Here is a 19161-nt window from a genome sequence, read left to right as displayed (position 1 = left end):
TCAAAGCGTTGTAGACCGCCCCTCTGAATAATGGGGCGTGGTTTTTGCTTAACTGCGTTGGGAAAAGAAAGACTTCCATCCATCTGCATTGCCTGCCATTGTCTGTCCAGCCTCTCGATCGAGCGCACCTCCCACTCGAGAGGTTATCGCCCTGATCTCAAAGAAATGTCAGGCATTTTTGACGAAACATTTCATGTTTTGTGTACCATCAGCCTTAAAAATACCAGAAGTACAATTTATAACCAAATCACTTTCCGTCCGGAATCGTAGCCTATAGTTCTATGATTTATATAGGCCAATGAGATCAATGCTGTGACCGCAGCGAAGGGTAGGCTAGCAAACATATCATAAAGACATTTGGACAATGTCCTCACGAATGCTTTCACGATAAACCTGTGTGATTGATTCTGAATGCTGCGGCGAGAGAAGGCTAATTCTGGAGTTTTGGGCACCAGCGGATGCTGCGCCGAAGAATGGGATACTCCGACCCTACGTCGGGTAGAGATTTACTCGGCAATAGGTCGCTTTGTTTTATATTCATTTGCGCATTTGGACTGGTTACACTTTTACAACAGATTCTTTATGGCAAAAACTACATTAAAAGGTAAGCGCTGTGAAATATATTCTACATGTAGCCTATAGGCCCAAGTCAAATCATTTGCCATTCATCTGAAGAGGAGGTTGCAAGACTCAATTGTTAACAATTGCATAATGTTGAAATGTAAGGGACAGCCTGATATTTTTGTCTATTTTGTGAAGCAAATGTCTCTGTTATTGTTATAATTGTAGGCCTAGTAATACTGTCATTGTAATTGCGTGTAAATGTGGGAGTAGCCTAGTGGTTGTAGTATTTGCTGCATGAAGGGGAAAATAAGCTAAATGGCTGAAAAGAACAATAGCAATCAGCCTTCCATTTTTCCAGTGGCATATTGAAACTATACTCATGATATTTATGTTTGATATTTTTCTGAAAATGAAGCATCACATTCATGCCATACACAGTGCTCCAGCTGTTTATGGTAGTGTACTCCCTTTGATTTTTGTCTTTGATTTTCAGCTGTACTGGTCATGCATCTTCTTACATAAGGCTTGGATACCTGCTGATATCACTGTAAAAAAAAAAAAAAACTAAAGTCTATTGATGCAGTTTATTGATCAGTATTCTTCACTAAATGTTGATCATTTCTACATGTTATGTCACAGGGGTTATTGTCATATTCAATATTAGTTACTACTCTGTGGGCTTCAATGCACACATAGCCATGCACTGTTGCTGCAATGCATTCCTAAGATGTTTTGTAACACCTTTGCAACAGCAATATCTTTTCTAATAGGGACTAGACCTAGTAGCACCCATAGTGAAATATGTTATTATTAATCACTGGAAGGCATTGACTTCTGCATTATCTTCTGGGATGTTTTTCATTGTGAGACGAGCAGATGCTGAGAAGCTGAGATATTTTCATCTTCAGATAATTAACCCCCCCTCCCAAAATAAGAAAATAAGAACAATTGTCACACTAAACCCCCTTCCCCCTCAGACAGTGCATTATGACTTTGCCTTACAACAAACATACATGTGCTGCATTCTAACTGTGCCCCCCCGCCCAAAGCCCCCTCACCTGTGTGTCTGTGTCCTGCGCGGACTGCTCTGATGACATCCTATGGATTCATGGCATCCTGACACTATGGCTGAGATGGCATGAATCCAGCCCCAGCAATATCTCTATCTATCTACCTATCTATCTGCCTTCCTGCCCCGCACTCTTAGCACACTGACTGGGACAGAGGGGAATGGGCTACAGTCACAACGGACCCAGCCAGTGGGCAACAACGGCAGCCATTTTGTTACACAGTCTCACACACAGTCTCTCACACACACACACACACACACACACACACACACACACACACACACACACACACACACACACACACACACACACACACCGAGAGAGCGAGAGAGAGTCTTGAAAATTCTGTCACTGTGAGATGTTCTCGCCCCCCCATGCTGAAATGATGACAACAAGCTAAAGTCGTTGCAACAGGTCCAACCCCTCCCGACACGTAGCCTAGCCAAACGATGCCTGAGCACATGGGTCTCAATCTCATGAGATTCTCTCATGCCCCAGGATCTCAGTAAACCATCTTTGCAATTGGCCAAATTCTGTGGGTCTGGAAAAAATAATACTATAGAAACTTAAGCTTCAACACTATGTGAGAATAACCAGCAGCAAAGTCCTCCATTACTCCAAGACTATTTAATATTTTTGCAGCTGTAGACAGAATTAAGTCGTGGGCTGCCATTTTGATCTTTTTAATTTTGCAGACTTTGTTTTACCCTCAATGATTTGGGTACGCCTAATATTATAATATTGAAATTGACAGGCTGATAATAAGACGCTTAGCTCAATGGACAGGAAGCAAAGTTGATAGACTCAACAGGATGGGAGCAATAGCTCTTTAATGTCTATAAATAGTCTGCAGAATGACTTCACCAATATCAACACTGCCGTGTGACATCAGTGATTTTAAGTAGGATAAAATGGTGGATCGGATACGTCAGGTTCAGTATTTTTAGAAACCAAGTCAGCAGTTATTTTGTTGGGAAAGAAACTGTTTAGCCTTTTTAGAGACACTGCATCCCTCTGTAGCAGTGGCTAGTGGGAGGAGTTATAGAGACACTGCATCCCTCTGTAGCAGTGGCTAGTGGGAGGAGTTATAGAGACACTGCATCCCTCTGTAGCAGTGGCTAGTGGGAGGAGTTATAGAGACACTGCATCCCTCTGTAGCAGTGGCTAGTGGGAGGAGTTATAGAGACACTGCATCCCTCTGTAGCAGTGGCTAGTGGGAGGAGTTATAGAGACACTGCATCCCTCTGTAGCAGTGGCTAGTGGGAGGAGTTATAGAGACACTGCATCCCTCTGTAGCAGTGGCTAGTGGGAGGAGTTATAGAGACACTGCATCCCTCTGTAGCAGTGGCTAGTGGGAGGAGTTATAGAGACACTGCATCCCTCTGTAGCAGTGGCTAGTGGGAGGAGTTATAGAGACACTGCATCCCTCTGTAGCAGTGGCTAGTGGGAGGAGTTATAGAGACACTGCATCCCTCTGTAGCAGTGGCTAGTGGGAGGAGTTATAGAGACACTGCATCCCTCTGTAGCAGTGGCTAGTGGGAGGAGTTATAGAGACACTGCATCCCTCTGTAGCAGTGGCTAGTGGGAGGAGTTATAGAGACACTGCATCCCTCTGTAGCAGTGGCTAGTGGGAGGAGTTATAGAGACACTGCATCCCTCTGTAGCAGTGGCTAGTGGGAGGAGTTATAGAGACACTGCATCCCTCTGTAGCAGTGGCTAGTGAGAGGAGTTATAGAGACACTGCATCCCTCTGTAGCAGTGGCTAGTGGGAGGAGTTATAGAGACACTGCATCCCTCTGTAGCAGTGGCTAGTGGGAGGAGTTATAGAGACACTGCATCCCTCTGTAGCAGTGGCTAGTGGGAGGAGTTATAGAGACACTGCATCCCTCTGTAGCAGTGGCTAGTGGGAGGAGTTATAGAGACACTGCATCCCTCTGTAGCAGTGGCTAGTGGGAGGAGTTATAGAGACACTGCATCCCTCTGTAGCAGTGGCTAGTGGGAGGAGTTATAGAGACACTGCATCCCTCTGTAGCAGTGGCTAGTGGGAGGAGTTATAGAGACACTGCATCCCTCTGTAGCAGTGGCTAGTGGGAGGAGTTATAGAGACACTGCATCCCTCTGTAGCAGTGGCTAGTGGGAGGAGTTATAGAGACACTGCATCCCTCTGTAGCAGTGGCTAGTGGGAGGAGTTATAGAGACACTGCATCCCTCTGTAGCAGTGGCTAGTGGGAGGAGTTATAGGAGGATGGTCTGGAATGGAATTAATGGAATGGCATCAAACGTGGTTTGATACCGTTCCATCTATTCCATTCCAGCTATTACAATGACCCGTCCTCCTATAGCTCCTCCCACCAGCCTCTACTGCTCTACTGTAGATGATTGATGGTCTGCAGGTGTGCAGTGGCTGCCCCGCTGCATGGTTTCTTTCATTTAGGAGCATCACGTAGAAGACCCAGAGCCCTGAAATCCATGTCCTGTTTTAGTGCACTCCACCCTGACTGCAACAGCCATGGGGGTGGTGTCATTGAGGTTTTTAAGTGGGCCAAAAAGCAGTGTTAATTTTATCACATAATGTGCTTACAGATAGGCTTTATGTGTAAGATTATTTGCCAGTACACTGTAGTGCTACACTGTGCTGTCCACCAGGCCTTGATGGACCGGAAACAAAGCATTAAATGCACAATGGCATGAATGCTCAAATGGTTTTATTTAGATTCATATGTTTTTTTTTTCTTAGTGAGTTGGGTCATGCCATTACTCTACACATATGATGAATTAAATCAAACATGTCCCTTTTACGCAAAACAGTTAGTTTTTGAATTAAATCATTTTGATTTCTTACGGGTTGGAATATTTGGATTTGCCTTATGCGATTTTGACAAAATGTGTTCAATGCGCCCATGTTACTCAGGGAGGAGATGGAATCTGTCTAGTCTAGTAAGGGTCAGCGTCGTAGCCTGGGAGGGACAGGTGCTATGCACCTTTCAACGTTGGTCTAAAGGCCGCTGTTGTCTGTAAATGGTTAAGTATCTTTCAGTTTGTCTGTTCTCCATGTAACCCCTTAACCATAAACATGTGGTTCTGATTTATATAATGCGTTGTGGTTCTGATTTATATAATGCGTTGTGGTTCTGATTTATATAATGCGTTGTGGTTCTGATTTATATAATGCGTTGTGGTTCTGATTTATATAATGCGTTGTGGTTCTGATTTATATAATGCGTTGTGGTTTTTCAGATTGTGCATGAGCATAATGGGCAAAAGTACTCTATAGGCTAACCTACAGAACTAAGATATTCTGCAGATTGGACAAAACCCCCTGAAATGGTGACTGATTAAGGGTTTTAGACCTGAAATGGTAACTGATTAGGGGTTTTAGACCTGTGTGAGACGACTGAGTTTTGTCAACTAACCTAAGTTTGACCTTTTTAACCACAATGAATGGACCAAGTGAAGCATCTTTATTTCATGTCATAAAGAAACATAACAAATTATACACACTGTTTTAAACCCAAGTGTGTTTTCTGTTCCACTGCTCTGCAGCAGAGATAGCTGAGACACTAGTGTGTCTGCATTGCATGCCATTCTCAGATGTAAGGAATCGGCGCCAAGAACCACACCAGATGGCCAGACTCATATGCACGTTGTTATTCAGTATGAGCTTGGACTTATTTATCCACTTCTGATTTTTCTTACTACTTTTTGGTTGTATAAAATAATAATCGCTATGTAGCCTATCATTATTCTTTGGTAATATTTGACATACAAGTCACATTTGTACATTTATTTATTTGCCCCTCTTCATTTTAATATTCTGTAATCAATATGTGGTGACTGGGTGTTTTATTCATTTATTACAAATGTATTACTGAGTGCCACTGTCCCTTTTACACTCTAGATGCATCATCACTTCAACCATGCACACATTATCTAGGTTCATTCTAACCATGTTTGATTTGGTATACAAAGCCAAATGCTGATCCCTCTGTATGGTGTGTCTGTGTGTGCATGCGTGCGTGCTTGCACAAATGTGCATTGTGTATAGGAGTGTGTGTGCGTTTGTGTACATACATGCACACATGGAAGTGTTTGTGTATCAGTCTGTGTGCGTGTCTATGTTTGGCTGACTGTTAGTTCTCAGGTACTTAACGCACAATAAACCCCAAATAAACTGACTAATTTTCTTAATAGTGCGCAACAGTTTAGCCGACTCAAAGGAGACGAGACAGGAAATTGGACCGGCCCTGTTAATTTCTCGGATGATGGATCTCTGAAGCCTGCCAGAAATGGGAAGAAAAGGTACATTTCCAACGTGATTGACTGACTGTACAACACCCCTGTGAGAAAAAGAAAGGAAAAAAGAGAGATAGAGAGAGAGAACATGCCATTTCCTGCTGATGTCCCAGCCCCTTGCATGTGTGGCCTGGGCCTTAGAAGCCTCCACTCGCAATGCATAACCAGTATAAACAACCAAACTGCTGTACTAACTAACCAGTAGAGAGTCTAAGTCAGCAACACATACTTAACTCTTTTTTGCTTCTGCTTGTTTTGCATTTCTGAGGAATCCTGGTAGAGATGTTTGCAAGGGTGATGATGACACAGGACCCATTCACACTGACGTTTAACTCTAACTAACCTGTCTGCATGTTGACAGATGTTTCCGTCAGAATTTTCAGCCAGATTCACAGAGCTCCGTAATAGTCACACCCTGCCTAGCCGATATTAAGAAGAAAAAAAAACGCTCGCAAAGGTAGGCCAGTCTGAAGGCATTTTAAGTACTTTTACAAAAACCCAAGAATGCCTCTTTCTTTTTCATTGGTCTGAAAGGATTAAACTCTCATATATTTTCAGTGGTGGTTGCACTCCAGATTTGCTCTTGCATGTTGTCTGATCCCTTCACCCCCCCCCCCGTGACCCTCAAACCCTAACGCCCATCCCCCTGAGAAGCTGGTTGGACCACGGCTGCTCCTTGTACCTCTGTGTCCCATTCAGCACCCATCTCTCAAACGCCTTTCCTCCTCAACCTGTGTGTTCATGCGTTCTGCACAGCTCTGTGTGTATGTCATATACATAGTGGACACGTCTCTCTGTTCCCCTATCTCCTCTTCTCACATCTGCATCGTCTCTCTCTGCTACCTACCTGGATTACCTTTCCTTTTGTTTTCCTCTTATGAGAAGACAAAAATATGACACTTTCCCAGCAGGTCTCTGGCTTCAGTGCTTCGGGGACCTAATGTCACTAGGCGTGATAACACGCTGGTTATTAATAGGCCCTTTTCCATCTGGCCATCCCTCATGGATGGCAGAAAGCCAGTGTGTCATGGATGATCTAAAATAACAATCAGTCTTCTCTTCTTGGCTACAATACTTATTAGGGTTTCATCATTAGAGCTAAACCAAAGGAAGCTAAGATGCTACAGATCTCAGTCTAAATAGGAAATATGATTAGTATGTTTTACATAAGGGTTATTTTCAATAGAGACTGCTCTAGGCCACTTCAGTATCTACTCAATAACAAGCCAATCCAAAATACACTGCATCATCAGCTTGATGCAGACAACAAGCTTCATTGTTCCTTTTTCATTTTGATTTTGTCCCAGCATCTTGTTCAAATGCATTTTTCTGTCATGTCACCCATGTTGTCCTTTTGTGTTTTACCCCACTTCATTTTATTTCAACAGCCACATCAATCATATTTTTCAAAAACATTCTCCACCTCATCCTATCTCACTGAGATAGTATTTGCTCTACAAATTCATCCACTGGTGTTGCACATTGTGATCACTGCCATCTTGGATTCAACTGATTTACCCCTCACCCAGCGGACAAAGTTTGGTACGTGACATCATAATGACATTTTTTGGGGGGGGCTGTAAATTGTTTTTCTGGTATGGTAGAGAAGACTTCATATAACTAGATTACAACCAGGTAAAGGCGACATGAAGATGTGATTGGAAAGACATTTTTTGGTTGTCATCTGGTCGTATAGCCAAATTACAACCAGATAAACATATTTTGATGGTTGCTAAAAAATAACAGTACAAAATGTCATTGCAACCAGTTTTGCCCGCTGGGCAGCCACTCCCTCTGTCCCTCCAGTAGACAGAATTCAATTTGTTGGGAGTGACTATAGTGAGATACTCAATATGAATTAGGAGCCCTAAGCGTTCCACCTTTCCTGGTGCCCCTGAGGCTCAGCAGTCGGCAGGCAAGACTCCACCAGTCCAGGCGCCAGAGAGGGCAGCCCTTTCCAAAGCTTATACATGGATCAATAGCATTATCCATTACAAACCTATTTAAATACACCTAGAGGGAGATTTGACTCCCTCGTGTGGCTCTCCACCTGGCCTGACAGGGATGACCAGATTTGGGTTTGTTTCTGCAGCTGGTGATGATGATCTCAAAAGGGAGGAGAAGGTGCCAATTGTTGGTCGAATCCTTTCTGTCATCTAAAATGACGACCATGTCTTCACTTTTCTTTAGTTTCCTTCTCTTTATATGTCATTGTGTTTGTCTCAAATGTCACACAATCACTACCACCATATTAAACAGATGTTTTTATTTTGGTTTTGTTTATACCATTTTCCTGTATAATGTTTCTTTCTTTATTTCCTTGTCTGAAACCTCTTGTTAAGAGGTTTTCAAGCCTCTCAAGCATGTAAAAAGTTGTATCTGTCCAAGCAAGATTTTTTTAAATATATCTGATTAAGTATTTGTATAGTTCAATGAGGTGTAAAATCTTCTCAAATGGTTTGAATCTGAGTGAGAATGATGACTATGTACATGATAATTATGTGTATGCATGTGCATGTATATGTGTATGTATGTGGGTGTGCCTTTCATACCAGATAGGTAATAAGTACAAATGTAGGACCAGCAGATTTTCATGTGATCTTCTTCAGTTTTATTTCTACATGCAAAGAGATCTGTAGAAAAACAAGACTACGCTATGATTAGTCCACACAGGGACTGATGGACTCAGGCTACCCAGCAAGCAAAATTCGGCACATGAAGTCTTAATGATGTAATGTTCTTGTTGTAAACTGGTGGAGAACACATCTAATAACCAGAGTTCAACAAATTGGTCTTTGTTACAACTGGATAAAGACGCCCTTTTCGTGACGAGACCAAGCCATCATGGGAAAGATGTCATATTTTGGTTGTTATCTGGTCAGATAATCAGATTTAATACAACCAGACAAAGAGGCCTTCTTGGTTGTTCAAAAGACATGAAAAAAAAAACTGTGTGCAACTTGACTATAACGGCATAAGAGACGCCATTGCAACCAGTTTTGCCATCTGGGTAAGTTTTCTGTGTCTGCCCTATGCAGTGAAACAGCCTCTCCATTATTCTCCATTGGCATCATACAATAGTCATTTTTCATACTGTACAGTGTGGTGGCTAATTTCTGCATTACCAAATGAGGAGAGTTACAAACACACCAGTCTGAGTTAAACTACATCTTTAATACTTAAGATAATTTTGCAAAAACACTTTGACCTTCAATAATGCACTCTCTCGAATGAACCATTGAAAAAGTAAGGTCTCTACACAACAATACAAAGAGTTTTTTATACCCAAGAATTCACTCCTTCAACGTACATTGACGAACCACAAATCTTAGGAACAGTTCATAAAGGTTAAGTTTTGTATGAAAAGATATCTATAAAACACAGCAGACAGCAACTGCTATATCAACAGTGTTCATTATATAGACCGGTGTCTGGTCTCCCTAGAACCGTCCCTCCCTGGTACGGTATAGAACAAAACCATTAGCTCATGTCCTCTGGAATGCTTTTTAGGCATTCTTATCAAAATACATCATAAATCTCCTCTGTCAGTGCTATCTCATAGAGGCCCATCCTCAGTAAGACACCTCTTGTTCCCACTCCTGGACAAGCTCACTGAGGGGAGTGACCTGCGCACAGACATTGTGGAGACAAATAATTGGTTCCCCATTAATCACGCCATCCCTTCACATGGTTTAAGAATAGGTAAAGACACATTCACATATGAAGACAATGTTTTATTCTAAAACATCTTAATTATCTATGTTACCCAACTAATTCTGATTCCTCCACCACAACAGTTGTGCAGTTCACTCTAACCAACATACTGTACATGCCATAAGACACAGACACACCTTCTCCATGATAAAGGTTGTGCATTCTAGGTGCTCCTGCCATCAGGATTTGGTCATATTCTCTCACAATTTACCACAAGTTTTTTCTACCTTCCCCTTCCCCTTTCTCACTATGTATTTCACACTCTTTTTGTTGTTTACAATGACTCTTGTTTTTGTTAAGAGAATGTCAGTGTTAATTGTTGTTCCCCATGTCAAGTCCAAATTCCCATGTCAAAATACAATAATGAATGTTTAAAATCTGAAAACAAAACAGAGAAATTGTATCACTTTCAGTTTTGTCACCAACTTTGGTAGTTGGTGACAAAAAAGTGTCCAGGATACATATTGTGGGTCCCCTACCCGTAGGAATGATATCACACCTGCCACTCATCTCACAACAATGTCTTTACATTAAAGATTAATAATACATTTTAAAGTATAGCCAATCGTAATGGAATACAGTTAAGTGTATCACAAAGTATAAAATATTTTCCCGAACCCACTGTGCTATGTGTTTTGTGTCCCAGTCTGTTCCTTATTATTGTTGATTATTGTGTAATCGTTATGTTGACTGTGACTATCCCTCCAGGTATCTGGATTCATACGATGGATCCTATGACTACAACTCCACTGCATGTAAAGAGCTCAGACAGGAGATTATGGATGTCAAAGTCCTGACCATGTGAGTGTATCGCCTGTGTTAGGAATGCAGTGATGGGCAGATAGGCCCTGGAGGACCATGTGAGTGTATCGCCTGTGTTGGGAATGCAGTGATGGGCAGATAGGCCCTGGAGGACCATGTGTGTCTTGCTGGTTTGTGTTCTCTCTCTGATTTAGATCTTAGATGAAACAACAAAGCCTGTGCACTCAGTTCTGACATTCAGGCCCATCCCTTGTTCTTTGATTTTTTGTTGTTGTTGTAAAGAATGATTTGATGATGGTGTGGTAGATACGGACAAGTAAGATAGATGGGAAAGTGGTCCAGACTGGCCTTGAACCGCTGTCGCCATGGAGATGTACAACCAGCAGCAGCTCTACCTCTAGAACAGACTCCGGCACAGGCCTACATGTTCTTAAGACTGTTCCACACCGTCCTACGTGTTCTTGAGGCTGTTCCACACCGTCCTACGTGTTCTTGAGGCTGTTCCACACCGTCCTACGTGTTCTTGAGGCTGTTCCACACAGGTCTACGTGTTCTTGAGGCTGTTCCACACAGGTCTACGTGTTCTTGAGGCTGTTCCACACAGGTCTACGTGTTCTTGAGGCTGTTCCACACAGGTCTACGTGTTCTTGAGGCTGTTCCACACCGTCCTACGTGTTCTTGAGGCTGTTCCACACCGTCCTACGTGTTCTTGAGGCTGTTCCACACAGGCCTACGTGTTCTTGAGGCTGTTCCACACAGGCCTATGTGTTCTTGAGGCTGTTCCAGCTAGTTATCACACCTGTAAGATGAGTGTGCCAGGCGACAGACAGACAGACAACAGCCCATGGCTCTGCCAGCAGTGACAGTGCAGTGACTGGCTTTCATTACACTACATCAAGCCCTCTGGTGCTTTACCTCCCTGAGCAAGTCAAATTCCACAATCATCAAGGGGGAATGTCAGTTCAAGGGCAGCTATTCAGAGACCTATTTCTGGCCATCACCATCTTCTCCTCAAGGCGTCAGTCAGAGGGAGTGCCTGGGCGCAATGCTAAACCCAGAGCCACAGAATCCAGTGTCATTCTCATGTTACACCTCAGCGCGTGTTTAATATTCATATCATAGAGCAGAGCCACATAGCATGCTGCAGTGTAGCTCCATGCAGCCCCATCCCTCTGTTGGTCAGTTTTATATACCTGTGCAGTTTCCACCCCTTCATTGTGACCAAATACTGAACATACACTGAGTGTACAAAACATTAAGAACACCTGCTCTTTCCATGACATAGACTGACTCGGTGACTTCAGGTGAAAGCTATGATGTAGATGAAGGGGAGTAGACAGGAAAATAAGGATTTTTAAGCCTTGAGACAACTGAGACATGGATTGTGTGTGTTCCATTCAGAGGGTGAATGGGCAAGACAAAATATTTAAGTGCCAATGAACGGGGTATGGTAGTAGGTGCCAGGCGCACAGGTTTGTCTCAAGAACTGCAACGCTGCTGGGATTTTCACGCTCAACAGTTTCCCATGCGTATCAAAAATGGTCCACCACCCAAACGACATCCAGCCAACTTAACACAACTGTGGGAAGCATTGGGGTCAACATGGGCCAGCATCCCTGTGGAATGCTTTCACCACCTTGTAGATTCCATGCCCCAATAAATTGAGGCTGTTCTGAGAGCAAAAGTGGGTGTAACTCAATATTAGGAAGGTGTTCTTAGTGTTTTGTATACGCAGTGTCTGGTATAGGACCATTTCCTTATTCTTAAACATACATGGATCACTTGACTATTCTCTTTGTCTGGTTTTTATGTGGGGTTTCCCTGGCCGTCTGCCAGGGTGAAGACGTCGGAGCTGTTTGAGAGATGGAGGAACCTGCAGGTGTGCAAGTGGCAGCAGAACATGGTGGAGACTAACAACTTCAAGTAAGCACAATTGACCCTCAAGGCATCACAGAGATGGCGTTACTAGTGGTCTTCTACCGTACATCACACACATTAGCCTCCTCCTTTGTGGTACTTCTACTCATTATCAACCGATCCATCTCCATCTGGTGTGACTAGCGTTGCAAAATTCCAGGAACTAGTTTTCAATAAAAAGGTTGGAGTCTCCCGGAATCAGTAGGTAATATGCAGGAAATCCGGAGTCCTCCAACCAGCTCTGATAAAACCATTGACACCTACGTGCCGTTTTCAAGGAATTGTTAAAAAAAATTTACTATTTGTTTTTGAATGTCATCACCTCTAGAAGAGCATAGTCAGAGCTACATATGTCCTATTATTCCACATTTAGTTCTATCGTCAGAGCCACACATGTCCTATTATTCCATCGTCAGAGCTACACACGTCCTATTATTCCACATTTAGTTCTATCGTCAGAGCTACACACGTCCTATTATTCCACATTTAGTTCTATCGTCAGAGCTACACACGTCCTATTATTCCACATTTAGTTCTATCGTCAGAGCCACACGTCCTATTATTCCACATTTAGTTCTATCGTCAGAGCCACACACGTCCTATTATTCCACATTTAGTTCTATCGTCAGAGCCACACGTCCTATTATTCCATCGTCAGAGCCACACACGTCCTATTATTCCACATTTAGTTCTATCGTCAGAGCTACACACGTCCTATTATTCCACATTTAGTTCTATCGTCAGAGCTACACACGTCCTATTATTCCACATTTAGTTCTATCGTCAGAGCTACACACGTCCTATTATTCCACATTTAGTTCTATCGTCAGAGCCACACGTCCTATTATTCCACATTTAGTTCTATCGTCAGAGCCACACGTCCTATTATTCCACATTTAGTTCTATCGTCAGAGCCACACACGTCCTATTATTCCACATTTAGTTCTATCGTCAGAGCTACACACGTCCTATTATTCCACATTTAGTTCTATCGTCAGAGCCACACGTCCTATTATTCCACATTTAGTTCTATCGTCAGAGCCACACGTCCTATTATTCCACATTTAGTTCTATCGTCAGAGCCACACGTCCTATTATTCCACATTTAGTTCTATCGTCAGAGCCACACGTCCTATTATTCCACATTTAGTTCTATCGTCAGAGCCACACACGTCCTATTATTCCACATTTAGTTCTATCGTCAGAGCTACACACGTCCTATTATTCCACATTTAGTTCTATCGTCAGAGCCACACGTCCTATTATTCCACATTTAGTTCTATCGTCAGAGCCACACGTCCTATTATTCCACATTTAGTTCTATCGTCAGAGCCACACGTCCTATTATTCCACATTTAGTTCTATCGTCAGAGCCACACGTCCTATTATTCCACATTTAGTTCTATCGTCAGAGCCACACGTCCTATTATTCCACATTTAGTTCTATCGTCAGAGCCACACGTCCTATTATTCCACATTTAGTTCTATCGTCAGAGCCACACACGTCCTATTATTCCACATTTAGTTCTATCGTCAGAGCCACACAGCAAGTAGCTGAATGATTTTCATGATCAGTAAGCATACATTGGTTGGAGAAAAAGTACATTTAGTCCAATGTTCCCCCTAATTTTTTTGGCACTGAGCAAATTTCGGGTCTGCTGAGCACAACTTGAACGTTGTGAAAATTCTGTGCAACTTCCAGCGCACATTTACTGTGAACACTGAGGCTGTACCTGCTTTAAGTTACAGTTTCAGACACTGATCAAGTAGACTACTGTGGCTATTTGATCATGATGTAGGCCTACCAGAGTGGCGTACCATCAAAAACAACAGAGAAAATGCATTCCATAACATTTTAACATGGAAATAGCTGTTCTATCATTCAGCCTACAGTAGCAGCCAATGTGTGGTGTTCAGTGTAGGCCTACATTCCATGAGACTTTTGAAAAAGGGATTGTAGGGATTCACATTAACCTGTTTATCCACTTGTCCTTCAGACAAGGAGGTGATTGAACATGTTGTGTTGTTTGATGCAAGAAACCACTACAAAATAAAATGCATTATTATTCGATACCATTATTATAGAAAATCAGACAAATTATGCTACCCTCTGCCTATTGGCTACTTAGCTTATTCAACATTGCCCCTTTAAGAAAAGCAAGCCCTTTACCTGACTTGCTTTTCAAAGATGTCTAGGAATGTAATGTTTTGTGCTCTTTTAAGAAGCAATCACTCCCCCATTGCTGACTACTAGCTATAACTGGGTTAATAACTCACTAACTAGTAAAGGATATGAACAAATGTGCACACACAGCTACATACAGCTCTCGCTCTGATCTAAAAAAAGTGTACCTACTCACGACAGCTTATTCTGTAAACACAGTCCAATTCAAAGTGAATGGCACAGATCTATATATGGCAATGGCATTTTTGCATAGGGATACTGAAGCTCTGATTGGTTATGCTATGCCGGTCTGTGTAGAGTACGGGCTGAGACACGCATTTCAATGCAATAGAATCCTACTCCGATGTGTTCTGCCTACAACAAAATATCTAATTATTACTATGTTTAGCCAACTGTACAAAGTTTCAGAGCCCACAAAGGATGGGAAAAACCTAAACCACTCATACTGGTCAGGTATAGCTCACTTTTTATTTTATATCACTCAAATATCCAATTAATGATAGTCAATATTGAGCAATATCGTGAGGCTATCGTCCCTCACATTTCTGAAATTACATGATCAATTGATGTTCACTGAAAAGCATGCAGTTACTTGCTGTATAACTCTGACGGAGCTAAATGTGCAAAATTGTTTTGCATGGTAATTCAAGTATATTAAAATATAAATATTACAACTAAATAGTTCACTTTTATTTAACAATCCCTTGAAAACGGCACACAGTTGTCAATGGTTTTAGTAGAGCTAGCGGTCAGCTTGCCCCCCAGCAGGCAAATCGAACGCTCTGCACCTTATTGTGACATTTATTGATAACGACCTATACTACCAATCACATAGCCTGATATATAGAGAGAGACATCTGAGCAATCTTTATTGTGTGACTGTAACCCAACTTCTAGAGAGACTTTCTATTGCAGGGGTGCAAAGTTCTGTTCCTCAAGGACCAGGACTGCAGTGTTGCTCGTTTTTCCAGCAGCCTTGTTCGACTACAGTTTGTTTGGATCCGACAGGAACTCCGTCCTTCTTTTGTTCTCTCCACTAGGATGTCTCTGTCGCGTTGCTGTAATGCACCCTCCTTCTTGTTCACCACCAAGAGGAACACCCCAGCAGGCACCAAGCTGAGGTATGAGGTGGACACCAGTGGCATCCTGCCCATCACTACTGAGGTCTTCAAGATGTTCCCCGATGTGAGTGTTCCAACTATAACAACATATACTATAGCATCCTGTAAGACTACCTGTCATCCATGCATCCAATGCTATACCTCCCACCCTAACGTGATGGAACTGACACTGGTTCCGTTCCATTTAAAGGACATGCCGTACTCCAAGTCCCAGTTCAAGAAATGTGCTGTTGTTGGAAACGGAGGAATCATCAAGAACAGCAAATGTGGGAAGGAAATTGACTCAGCAGATTTTGTGTTTAGGTACACAGCATTTTCATCCCGTAGTGCTATAAATATTTCCCAGCATCACTTGAGCTGATTTATTTTTGTCTGCAGATTTCACATGGCAAGATATAGATTTGAACTACTTTCAATCTGCTCAGGTCTTCTCAGAATCTGCATTGAATAATGTGAATAATTCTCCTTCCTTCAAAGATGCAACATACCACCCATCAACAAGAAGTATTCGGCTGATGTAGGCTCCAAAACGGATCTGGTGACGATTAATCCAAGTATTATAACAGAGAGGTACTGTAGGCTATGTCACCAAAAAAGTGTATTGCCATTAACATTGCATTGTCATTGTGCCACACACACACACATACACACACACACACACACACGACAGACAGAACATCTAGACGTGAAATGTATTAACGGCGGCAGTTACAATGGGTGTGCACTTAATGAAATGTAATGTTGGGGCACAGAGCTGCAGCACTCACATCTGCTCCTCTCAAACACACACCCCCTTTCCTCCCTCCTTTTAAACACAAATCGCTTACCTCTCCTCTCCTCCTCCACCAGGTTCCAGAAGCTAGAGAAGTGGCGGAGGCCATTTTATGAGGTTCTTCAGAACTATGAGAACTCGTCGGTGGTCCTACCCGCCTTCTACAACACGCGTAACACTGATGTCTCCTTCCGAGTAAAGTACATGTTAGACGACTTTGACTCCCAGAGGGGCGTGTTCTTCTTCCATCCTCAGTACCTGCTCAACGTGCAGCGCTTCTGGGGTGTCCAGGGTGTCCGTGCCAAACGCCTCAGCAGCGGCCTGATGCTGGTCACCGCCGCCATGGAACTGTGCGAGGAGGTCCACCTCTACGGCTTCTGGGCGTTTCCCATGAACCCCTCAGGCATCTTCATCACGCACCATTACTACGACAACGTCAAGCCCCGCCCCGGGTTCCACGCTATGCCCCACGAGATCTTTAACTTCCTGCACATGCACACGCGAGGCATCCTCCATGTACACTCGGGAGCCTGCACGTGATTGTGAACCGGAGTCACGCCCACACCGCAATGTATCGTGGGGAGTCACCATTTACCCCTGTTTTTGTCTGTTGTACATTTTTCATATCTTAATTGAAAGGTACAATGTTTTCTTTCTTACAGTTGACAAGAGAGCCTTTTACACTCACACCGTATATCTGGGCTCTCTACAGTAGCTCCATGAATCGGAGGTTGCTTGCTTTAATGCAAACACTGTCTACTTAATGTGTTTCTTACTCTCTTGCTGAATAAGCAACTCCAACGACCGCCGGTATTTCTGATTCTGTTAATGTAGGTTGCTTGTTTTAATGTAAAGTGGTCTTTCCTAGTGGTGTCGTTTCTGTGAAATCTTAGTGGCTCGGTGGTACTACTGCTGTACAGAGATGTTGGTTTGAACTCAACGTTGCACAAGTATTTACACTGAAATAGGGCCACTCTGTGTGTCCCTCACCTCCTCCTGTACCTTGTCTTTGCCAATTCCTGTGTTATGATTCCCACCCACCTATGTGCTCTCTTTCTCAGACACTGTGGTTGAGGCAGCTTTTATGTATGTCTGTGTAAAAAGCCTGAACACTATTGATGTTGTAGCAAATCCAAAATATATCTTCAAAGATCCAACAGTTCAACTTTCTGTTGTCCAGCTACATTAACCTGTTTTACATGGGTAAATATTTCATATAAAACACTGTTAACACTCCTGACCAGAGATTACCTTTTTCACAGGTCCACTTTCTTCTGTATAACTAACTTGCCAAACACTAGAAGATATCCTTGGATATTATTGGTGAAATGGTGGTGTTTTAATTGCTCGCTGTTTTTGGACAAAGGCCAGATGATTAATATTTTATAATCTCCACCACCATAGTAAAATCTCTGACCTCCAGAACAGACAGTCCTAGTCACGCTGCATGGCCAGGAGTGTTTCCTCACCTTGGGACCTGACTGGGAACACTCTAGGTCCTAGTTGTAGCCTATATTATGTTATATCCTGTAACTAGGGCTTGGAGGTTTTCCTGGTCAGGTCACAGTCAGAGAAAAACACCCTGGCCCTAGTTATTGGGCACTGTTGAGCAATCTGATTTGTCGCTGTCATTCATGTCTTAAAACCACGCTGCCTTACGATATAACTGTACAAATCCTCTCTCAGATATGCAATTCCCTCCTGCATCACTTATCTAACGGATGATCGTATCAAACAAACTCTTGGTCTTACTGTCTGCTGACTCAGCGTAACCTCATTAAGAAAAGGGTCACTTCTGCTGTTGAAATGATGTAATATTCTATAATTACTGTAAAATAGAATTCCATTTGCATACTCGTGATGCTGTGCATGATGATACTCTATTATTTGCTTTGTGTGTGCCTGCAACCACCACTGAAATATGTTTACAATGATCAGCTTCTGCTAAAGCTCCCAGTGCACTGCGAGAGATGGAACCTTTACATCACCGAACCTTGAATAGATTTTAAAAGAGAATTGAGTGATGGATGCACTTTTTCAGACGATGGAAAGGAATGACTATTATCTCCCCGTTTAGAAATAAGATCATTTTGTCACTGCATCGTGTCATTTTCCCTTTGTGACAATGTTGTACCCTTGAAAGCATTGTGGATCTCGGCCTTGGAATGCTGTATGTTTCTATTAGTATTTATTGTGTTTAACTGTGACAGAGTAGAGGAACGTTGCTGACTGAACTGAAAACATAGGATCATTCTTCTGTACATGCAATGCCCCAAATTACCATGATATTTAAAAGACATAACTCCTAAAAAAGAAAATGTGGACGATTGTTTCTTTCACATGTAACTCAGTCACACAGATTGTGTGTAAAAGACAAAATGCACAAGGTCAATTTATTCAATCTGTATGAGCACATTAAACATTTTTAGTTTGACTCAGAATCACAAAATATCATACATTTTAAAGAGTAAAAAAGAACTAAGTAAAGAATTGGTCTGAAAATGAATGGATAGAATTAATACAGCTCGAACAGTGATACGAAACCTATATTCTGGATCATTCTTTATATTGTGTCTGTAAATAAACTTGTTTGGCTTTTCTGCTTGTCTTGCTCATTTTGTTTCTATATATAAACATATGACCTACACAGGAATATGGATTTGGGTCAGGCATTTTTCTCAACCAATCATTTTAACCCTCCAATCACCACACAGCCAAAATCTACTGTACTAACACTGCAAATGGAAAACGCAGCATAGCATT

The 19161-nt window shown here is 42.4% G+C and overlaps 1 protein-coding gene across 3 annotated transcripts; it reads left to right on the top strand.

Moving 5' to 3' along the window:
* Positions 1 to 61: 61 nt before the first annotated feature.
* LOC106569377 (alpha-2,8-sialyltransferase 8E) lies at positions 62 to 18998 on the top strand. 3 transcript variants are annotated; one of them, XM_014140696.2, is made up of 9 exons: positions 62 to 604; positions 5826 to 5933; positions 6289 to 6384; positions 10350 to 10442; positions 12240 to 12326; positions 15546 to 15690; positions 15817 to 15929; positions 16104 to 16196; positions 16476 to 18998. In XM_014140696.2, exons 1-9 carry the CDS (start codon positions 459 to 461, stop codon positions 16936 to 16938), a joined length of 1344 nt encoding a protein of 447 aa, XP_013996171.1. In that variant the 5' UTR covers positions 62 to 458; the 3' UTR covers positions 16939 to 18998. The 3 variants fall into 3 exon arrangements, with proteins under 3 accessions (XP_013996171.1, XP_013996179.1, XP_013996189.1); XM_014140704.2 differs by lacking the exon at positions 6289 to 6384 and having other exon boundaries at positions 66 to 604; XM_014140714.2 differs by lacking the exons at positions 5826 to 5933; positions 6289 to 6384 and having other exon boundaries at positions 69 to 604.
* Positions 18999 to 19161: the final 163 nt, after the last annotated feature.

The sequence above is a fragment of the Salmo salar genome, chromosome ssa01 (genome assembly GCF_905237065.1).
Source record: "Salmo salar chromosome ssa01, Ssal_v3.1, whole genome shotgun sequence".
Classification (NCBI taxonomy): Eukaryota; Metazoa; Chordata; class Actinopteri; order Salmoniformes; family Salmonidae; genus Salmo; species Salmo salar.
The sequence above is the reverse complement of the archived record's forward strand: the minus strand, read 5'-3'. Positions and strand labels throughout refer to the sequence as shown.